The following is a 9,524-nucleotide window of genomic DNA, read 5'->3' as shown; positions in this document are numbered from 1 at the left end:
CACTCCCCAGGTGCTCTCATTTGTTGACTTCTGTAACCGTAAAAGCCTTGGTTTCATGCTTGTTAACATTAGAAGCTTACTCCCTAAGTTTGTTTTACTCACTGTTTTACTCATAACCGCCATCGATAAGAGACATTACTGTGCAGCCGTATTCATCGACCTGGCCAAGGCTTTCGACTCTGTCAATCACCACATTCTTATTCGCAGACTCGACAGCCTTGGTTTCTCAAACGATTGCCTCGCCTGGTTTACCAACTACTTCTCTGATAGAGTTCAGTGTGTCAAATCGGAGGGCCTGTTGTCTGGACCTCTGACAGTCTCTATGGGGGTGCCACAGGGTTAAATCCTCAGGCCGACTCTCTTCTCTGTATATATCAACGATGTCGCTCTTGCTGCTGGTGATTCTCTGATACACCTCTACTCAGACGACACCATTCTGTATACTTCTAGCCCTTCTTTGGACACTGTGTTAACTAACCTCCAGACGAGCTTCAATGCCATACAACTCTCCTTCCGTGGCCTCCAACTGCTCTTAAACGCAAGTAAAACTAAATGCATGCTATTCAACCGATCCCTGCACGCACCTGCTCACCCGTCCAGCATCACTATTCTGGACGTCTCTGACTTAGAATACGTGGACAACTACAAATACCTAGGTGTCTGGTTAGATTGTAAACTCTCCTTCCAGACTCACATTAAGAATCTCCAATCCAAAATTAAATCTAGAGTCGGCTTTCTATTCCACAACAAAGCCTCCTTCACACACGCCGCCAAACTTACCCAAGTAAAACTGACTATCCTACCGATCCTCGACTTCGGCAATGTCATCTACAAAATAGCTTCCAATACTCTACTCAGCAAACTGGATGCAGTTTATCACAGTGCCATCCATTTTGTTACTAAAGCACCTTATACCACCAACCACTGCAACCTGTATGCTCTAGTCGGCTGGCCCTCGCTTCATATTCGTCGCCAGACCCACTGGCTCCAGGTCATCTACAAGTCCATGCTAGGTAAAGCTCCGCCTTATCTCAGTTCACTGGTCACGATGGCAACACCCACCCGTAGCACGCGCTCCAGCAGGTGTATCTCACTGACCATCCCTAAAGCCAACACCTCATTTGGCCGCCTTTCCTTCCAGTTCTCTTCTGCCTGTGACTGGAACGAATGTCAAAATCACTGAAGTTGGAGACTTTTATCTCCCTCACCAACTTTATCATCTGCTATCTGAGCAGCTAACCGATCGCTGCAGCTGTACATAGTCCATTGGTAAATAGCCCACCCAATTTACCTACCTCATCCCCATACTGTTTTTATTTATTTACTTTTCTGCTCTTTTGCACACCAGTATCTCTACCTGCACATGACCATCTGATTATTTATCACTCCAGTGTTAATCTGCAAAATTTTAATTATTCGCCTACCTCCTCATGCCTTTTGCACACAATGTATATAGACTCTTTTTTCTTTTTTTTCTACTGTGTTATTGACTTGTTTATTGTTTACTCCATGTGTAACTTTGTGTTGTTGTCTGTTCACACTGCTATGCTTTATCTTGGCCAGGTCGCAGTTGTAAATGAGAACTTGTTCTCAACTAGCCTACCTGGTTAAATAAAGGTGAAATAAAAAAAATAAAAAAATCTCACTGGTCAACCCCAAAGCCAATTCCTCCTTTGGTCGTCTTTCCTTCCAGACTCATATCTCCCTCACTAGCTTTAAGCACCAGCTGTCAGAGCAGCTCACAGATCACTGCACCTGTACATAGCCCATCTGTAAACAGTCCATCTATCTACCTACCTCATCCCCATACTGTATTTATTTATTTTGCTCCTTTGCACCCCAGTATCTCTACTTGCATATTCATCTTCTGCACATCTACCATTCCAGTGTTTAATTGCTATATTGTAATTACTTTGCCACCATGGCCTATTTATTGCCTTAACTCCCTTATCTTACCTCAGTCAGTTAGATTTGGGTATGACATTTAGGCGAAAATTGAAAAAAGTGGGGCTATCCCTAAGAAGTTTTTTAACCCATAGGCATTCCCACCCAGTTGACTACTTCAAAATGGTGAAAATCCTGCCCGTGATAAAATGGGCTTTTGGGCGCTAGAGTCCTCAGCCTGTCTCTATGGTCAACCCCTGTCCCTTATCCATATAGAATTAAATGCTGCTGATAAAGCTCACAAGTCAATAAATGTTTTCTAGTAGATGACATAGCAACATACAAGAAAAGGCACAACATGAAATGTATTATAGCATTAATAAATATTAATAAAAAAGTTCAAACATGCAAATATACAGTACCAGTCAAAAGTGTGGACTCACCAACTCATTCCAGGGTTTTTATTTATTTTCACTATTTTCTACATTGTAGAATAATAGTGAAGACATCAAAGTCATGTGTAGTTCCCACCGTGAAGCATGGAGGACGAGGTTTGATGGTGACACTGTCAGTGATTTATTTAGATTTCAAGGCACACTTAACCAGCATGGCTACCACAGCATTCTGCAGCGATGTGCCATCCCATCTGGTTTGCGCTTAGTGGTACTATCATTTGTTTTTCAACAGGACAGTGACCCAACACACCTCCAAGCTGAGTAAAGGCTATTTGACAGAGAAGGAGATTGATGGAGTGCTGCATCAGATGGCCTGGCCTACACAATCACCCAACCTCAACCCAATTGAGATGGTCTGGCATGAGTTGGACTGCAGAGTGAAGGAAAAGCAGCCAACAAGTGCTCAGCATATGTGGGAACAGTTCAAGACTGTTGAAAAACTTTCTAGGTGAAGCTGGTTGAGAGAATGCCAGAGTGTGCAAACCTGTCATCAAGGCAAAGGGTGGCTACTTTGAAGAACCTAAATTCTTAAATATATTTTGATTTGTTTAACACTTTTGGTATCTACATGATTCCATATGCGTTATTTCATAGTTGTGATGTCTTCACTATTCTTCTACAATATAGAGAATTGTACAAATAAAGAAAAACCCTTGAAATAAAAATGATTAGGTGCGTCCAAACTTTTGACTGCTACTGAAAATGCCAGTTATATTTTCTCTTATTTTACATTTCCTCATCACCGACTTTGCACACACCCGGATTGCCCCACCTATAAGGCTGAGATGGCGAGCCTGCAATGCACGGTTTGGAGGTGTTTTGGCAGAAACAATAGAGCTGAGTGACGTGTGTCATACAAGCCACATCTTTATGCACCTTGGCCATTGAGCAAGTCAACTGATGTCGATTGGTAAGCCTAATTGATTTATTCCAAGGCCCATTTTCAAAACGTTTGTATAATTATTGGAGAAAAGGGTGACCTGAGGATACAACTCAGTTGTACATGAAAAGATTGAAAAAATGTACTGTGTCAATACATTAGGAATATTTAGGAAGCCTGAAAAACGTAGCTGAAATCCAAGTATCAACCCCTTATTGAAGGCAAATTTTCAAGACAAGACATGTTCAGTTATAAACAAACAATACCTTGTGGTGTCTCATGTAGTCATTGGGGCCCAGTGTTTTGTAAACCACACTGCTCTCTCCCTCTGAAATGAAACAACTGTTTCATACTGTAGGCCTGTATTACAGTGGCTTGAAAAAGTATTCACCCCCTTGGCATTTTTCCTATTTTGTTGCCATTTGATTTGCACAACAAGCCTACCACTTTGAAGATGAAAAATATGTTTTATAGTGAAACATACAAGAAATAAGACAACAAAACAGAAAAATGGAGTGTGCATAACTATTCACCCCCCACCAAAGTCCATACTTTGTAGAGCCACCTTTTGCAGTAGTTATAGCTGCAGGTCTCTTGAGGTATGACTCTATAAGCTTGGCACATCTAGCCACTGGATTTTTTGCCCATTCTTCAAGGCAAAACTGCTCAAGCTCCTTCAAGTTGGATGGGTTCTGTTGGTGTCCAGCAATCTTTAAGTCATACAACATATTCTCAATTGGATTGAGGTCTGGGCTTTGACTAGGCCATTCCAAGACATTTAAATGTTTCCCCTTAAACCACTCAGTGGTTGATTTAGCAGTATGCTTAGGGTCAATGACCTGCTGGAAGGTGAACCTCCATCCCAGCCTCAAATCTCTGGAAAACTGACACAGGTTTCCTCAAGAATTTCCATGTATTTAGCGACATCCTTCAATTCTGACCAGTTTCCCAGTCCCTGCCGATGAAAAACATCCCCAAAGTATGATGCTGGCACCACCATGCTTCACTGTGGGGATGGAGTTCTCGGGGTGATGAGAGGTGTTGGGTTTGCGCCGGACATAGCATTTTCCTTGATGGCCAAAAAACTCATTTTAAGTTTCATCTGACCAGAGTACCTTCCTCTACATGTTTGGGGAGTCTCGCACATGCCTTTTGGCGAACACCAAAAATGTTTGTGAACACCAAACGTGTTTCTTTAAGCAATGGCTTTGTTTCTGGCCACTTCCGTAAAGCCCAGCTCTGTGAAGTGTACAGCTTAAAGTGGTCCTATGGACAAACACTCCAATCTCCACTGTGGAGCTTTGCAGCTCCTTCAGGGTTATCTTTGGTCTCCTTGTTGCCTCTCTGATTAATGCCCTCCTTGCCTGGTCCATGCGTTTTGGTGGGCGGCCCTCTCTTGGCAGGTTTGTTGTGGTGCCATATTCTTTCAATTTTTTAATAATGGATTAAATGGTGCTCCGTAGGATGTTCAAAGTTTCGGATATTTTTTTATAACACAACCCTGATCTGTACTTCTCCACAACTTTGTCCCTGACCTGTTTGGAGAGCTCCTTGGTCTTCATGGTGCCGCTTGCTTGGCGGTGCCCCTTGCTTAGTGGTGTTAGATAAGCTGACCTCAGCTAAATCCCTAACCGGAGTTATTGCAGTTATTAAATCAAATCACATGGTTTACCTGCACAGTGTCTTTTCTCAGTTCAGAAGGAACCATGGTTTAAGAATGATACCGACTAAATAATAAACACGGTCTATAGTGGAAGTATCAAATAGCAAAATAAAATTTTGGAGTGATTCTTTAAACCATAAAACTGCTTAATGACTGTAAAACTCTGCGTGCCTTTTAACAAGCACCACACACACACACACACACACACACACACACACACACACACACACACACACACACATTCACGGAGGTTCTCCTCCACATACCTACTGTAACTGTTGTTAGTGAAATGTTAATTGGCAAATATCTTCCCATTCTTTGCAAATCCACACCTGTATGAGTTTAAGTGAGCAACAGGGATAGTGAGCCAGAAAGAAAGGGGAGAAACTTCACAACTCACCAAGGGAAGTGTCTGTTGAATTAGGACACAAGGTTCTTCACCTGAAAAAAGGGTTGTTAAAGGACAAGTTAAACGTTATTTGCTTTACAAACATAGATGATTAGAAGTGATTCAATTTTGTTATCATTATTTTTTAAATGTTATTTAGTTTTTCCACAATTAATTGTAAACTTAGACATACACAGATCCACAAGACATATTGCACAACAGTCAAAACAGAAAAATACGAGAAAAGAAAAATCATAAAACTTGACAAACATTAATTACATCACACTTGCTCAGACCCACATGTTGCCACCATATCAGTACGTATCCATATTTGTTCAATGTTTTGTTTATTTCTGATATTGTTTCTTATTTATTATCATAATCAATTGCCATTAGTTTCAGTCATTGGTTGTGTCCAATGCTTGCAAGACTCTCCATATGGCTTCAGATTGTGCTATGTTGTTTCTGTCTGTAGCCAGATTATTTTTCCACTTTTAAATAATAAAGCTTATGATTCTTCCATTCTCTTAAAGTTGGGGTATCATTTCACTTCCAGTATTTAAGTAACAGCTTCTTCAATATAAGTGAGGAAAATTATATTGTTCAACCCATTGGATATCTCACCATTCTCCCATAAACCATGTCTTGAAGTATTCAAATAGACGGGTTAAAATTATGGATTTTGATGGGGACTTTTTTTTATTATGTTTCAAAGTACATTTGTCTAGGACTACCAAGATTCACATTGTGTGACCCTGCAGTAAAAGGTTATTAACTAGCACCTAGTGCAAAGTTAGTTAATGGTTAGCTGTCAAGTTCTGACCTTAGCTCCTTTGTTATGTCTTTGTTTAGTATGGTCAGGGCGTGAGTTGGGTGCGTTGTCTATGTTAGGTTTTCTATGATTTTCTATTTCTGTGTTTGGCCTGGTATGGTTCTCGATCAGAGGCAGCTGTCAATCGTTGTCCCTGATTGAGAACCATATTTAGGTAGCCTGTTTTCTATTGTGTTTTGTGGGTGGTTGTTTTCTGTCTTTGTGTGTCTGCACCAGATATAACTGTTTCGGTTGTTTTCGTTGTTATTTTGTTATTCAGTGTTCAGTTTTCATTAAATAAGATGAACACGTAACACGCTGCGCATTGGTCCTCACCTTCTTTCCAAGACAGCCGTTACATTAGCATTCCACACTAACCTCATAAAATATACATATTTTTGGCGTGTCTCATATATACACATGAAAATACAAATAATGTGCAAACAAAAGCATTAGGAGCTAAAAAAAAATCTAATTTAAAATAAAATAATTTTGGCCACCATTTTGTCTCATACACTTACTTACAAAACTATCCAGCTAGCCTTCATAAACACAGCAATGCAAATGGGCATGCAGCACATCAGTTATACTGTGATGTCCTCCATGGGTATAATCTGTATTCGGGACCAAAATGTAATAATATGAAATCACGTTGCTGCGACATGTTGAGGAGGTAGGAAGATGACCAAATGCGATGGTTATGATATTACCTTCAGATTACATTGCCACAATGTTGTGGGAAGGTAATTACATGACATTACCAATAATTACCAATCCCATTACATTGGTCGTGATTATGTAACTTGTTTGCTTGGAAGAGCTGCTTCTCATCAAACATATTCCACCAAAAATAAATAAACTCAGATTACATCAGTCAGATAAAATGTAATTGTATTTGTCACATGCTTCATAAACAACAGGTGTAGACTAACAGTGAAATGCTTACTTACGGGCCCTTCCCAACAATGGCAGGGACCATACCAAGCGGTGATACAGCCAGTCAAGATGCTCTCAATGGTGCAGCTGTAGAACCTTTTGAAATTCTGAGGGCCCATGCCGATTGTTTTCCGGCAATGGTCATTGGTAAACTTTTTGACAAGGTGGTATCAGTAAAAGCAGGATCTGGCTTGTTCATTTTGATAGCGCGTGGTTCAGGGCTTCAGCACCATGGACAGCTGAAGAGGGTTCATGATTCAAATGGATAAATATTAACCAACTAATAGCCATAATGTAACCTATGGTGCTTGACTTGGACTGGAGCTGTCCAGAGCCCCGTACTGGCACTTCACATTTTGGGAGAATTATGTATCTGCTCCTCTACAAAACAAAGTAGCTTATCTCTGGCCGAGATTCACACACCAAGCCGAAAAAAGTTGATCAAAGCAGAATATAGGTGGTATCTGCATTGAATAGCAATGGAGAGTGGCCATTCATTTCCTGATTCCACTTTCTTCAAGTTTATTTGCCTCTAGTCTGTGAATCTATGCGTGACAGTAGGCTGGTCGATATTGTGCAGATCTAAAATGAGCCAACCTGAATGCACATGATGCGCTTTTCCAAGTTGTCAAACGAGGGTTTGTTTGTAAGGTCATTGAAATTAGTTTGATAATTTTAGTTAATGCAATTCATGAGGACACACTTTTAAATATGATCAACCCCTTAAAAATCGACATATCAGCCATTATCGGAATGACCCTTAAGTGCGTGTCTGTGTATGCTGTGTGTAAGAGTGCGAGTGGGCTGTTGCCCGAGGAGACAGCGCGACATTTCAGCAGCTGGAACACAATAATGACAGACAACAAACTAACTAGATAGCCAATTCAAAACATAACTTGTATCAGTTATCCCGCTTGTAACAATAGCTAACTAAGCATTAATGTCGTTGTCGCCTTTCCACTGGCACTGTAGGAAGCCTAAATACATCTGCATCGTTGGAAAACTGGGATTCCCCTCTATTAAATAGCAGCCATGTAATTGCAACAATGTTTTAAAATGTCTAAGAATGGATTTACTGACAAATAACTAAGCATAGAGCATAGATCGCCCCTAAAACATGAGTATTTTAGCCTTATATATAAACATGTCTAGTTAGATACCTTGCTTTGAAGTATCCTACCTTATGCATGTGATCCCTGGTTCATTGAATTAATAAATCGTTGCCAACCATCCTCCAAGGACAGCTACTGGGTGTGCAGGCTTTTGTTCAAGCCCTGGTCTAACCCACATTGTAGCCTAAACATCAGCTGCTCAGTGGGAACTTGATAGGCAGACTTGGGTGTTCCAGGGCCCGGATCAAAAGCCAAGCCTGCACACCCAGGAGTTCTCCAGATGGAGGATTGAACACCTGTTGATGTGACTATAACGGTGCAGTTCTACTTTGTGGGGGGTTAAATGTCTAAATGGGATCAGACACAGCAGCCTTCCAGTCTCAATAATGCTTACTTTTTCGTGAGGTTATAATAATAGTCATGGCAATTTGGTTAAAAGTCATGGAGAAGTCATCAAACATGTGTATGAATCTTAACAGAGAATAATCAGAGGTTTCTATAGCATGTAATTTGTGAATGTCGGCGAACATAATATAATAGACCATCGTGGAAAAAGGCAGCTCCTGCACTCTTTTTATCCCATGTCAAGCACCGAGCCTACCATCATCAACTGTACACACATCACGGGAAAACTAGAAGGATGTACAAGCTAATGCTTCGGCTATTAACGTTCTGAAATAGCAAAATATATGTAAATAATTTGCTCATTTGAGCTCTTTGGGTCGTCAGTCAATTTATATTATGTTAAACACGTAATCACCCCCACCCATTTTTACAGTGGGAACGCATCGGCATCAGTTCACTCCGTTGCCCCATCCTCTCCTCCCCCTCCCAGTTCCTCACCACAGCCTCACCCTGGATCACACAGACTAGACGAGGACCGAGCAGTCAAGATCCCCTCGTTAGTCGCTTGCAGACTGATAGAGGTGCATAGGCAGCCAGTATATTTTCTGTGTTTAGGCTACTTAATTCTGACGACTAAATATTTTGCCCTCTCTTGAACATAATGTGGAGAGACAAGTGTTCTCGGCAGACATTCGAAGACCTAGCATAATTCATTCGTGACGGACCCCATTGCTGCATGCCTCCTGTTTAAGATTCTGCCGTTTTGACTAATCCACGGGACAGTGGGATCCGACTACAGAGCATCTTTAGGATTCACAGCGAGTTGAGTCCAAGTTCTATTACCAGCAGTTTACCATGACAGCCACTAAGGAGGCGGCGCAGCCGAATCAGAGACAGAAGCCACCGCCAAAGGATGATGAGGAGGTGGGCTTGCCAGTCTATCCATTTGCCAGGATCTGTGGTTATGCTATTGAAGAGTTAATGAGCTATTTCTATTTTATTATAATGTGTTCCCCATCAGTGTTACACAACTATGTGTCAAACCTATTT

General features: G+C 41.1%; 1 protein-coding gene across 1 annotated transcript in view; it reads left to right on the top strand.

The window, feature by feature from the left end:
- Positions 1 to 9,080: 9,080 nt before the first annotated feature.
- LOC139380418 (inactive dipeptidyl peptidase 10-like) overlaps positions 9,081 to 9,524 on the top strand; it is a 146,094-nt gene continuing 145,650 nt past the window's right edge. Inside the window, exon 1 of the mRNA XM_071123078.1 lies at positions 9,081 to 9,398. Coding sequence (XP_070979179.1) covers positions 9,330 to 9,398 — 69 coding nt within the window. The 5' untranslated portion in view covers positions 9,081 to 9,329. The remainder of the gene's footprint in view (positions 9,399 to 9,524) is intronic.

The sequence above is a fragment of the Oncorhynchus clarkii genome, chromosome 22 (genome assembly GCF_045791955.1).
Source record: "Oncorhynchus clarkii lewisi isolate Uvic-CL-2024 chromosome 22, UVic_Ocla_1.0, whole genome shotgun sequence".
Taxonomy (NCBI): domain Eukaryota; kingdom Metazoa; phylum Chordata; class Actinopteri; order Salmoniformes; family Salmonidae; genus Oncorhynchus; species Oncorhynchus clarkii.
The sequence above is the reverse complement of the archived record's forward strand: the minus strand, read 5'-3'. Positions and strand labels throughout refer to the sequence as shown.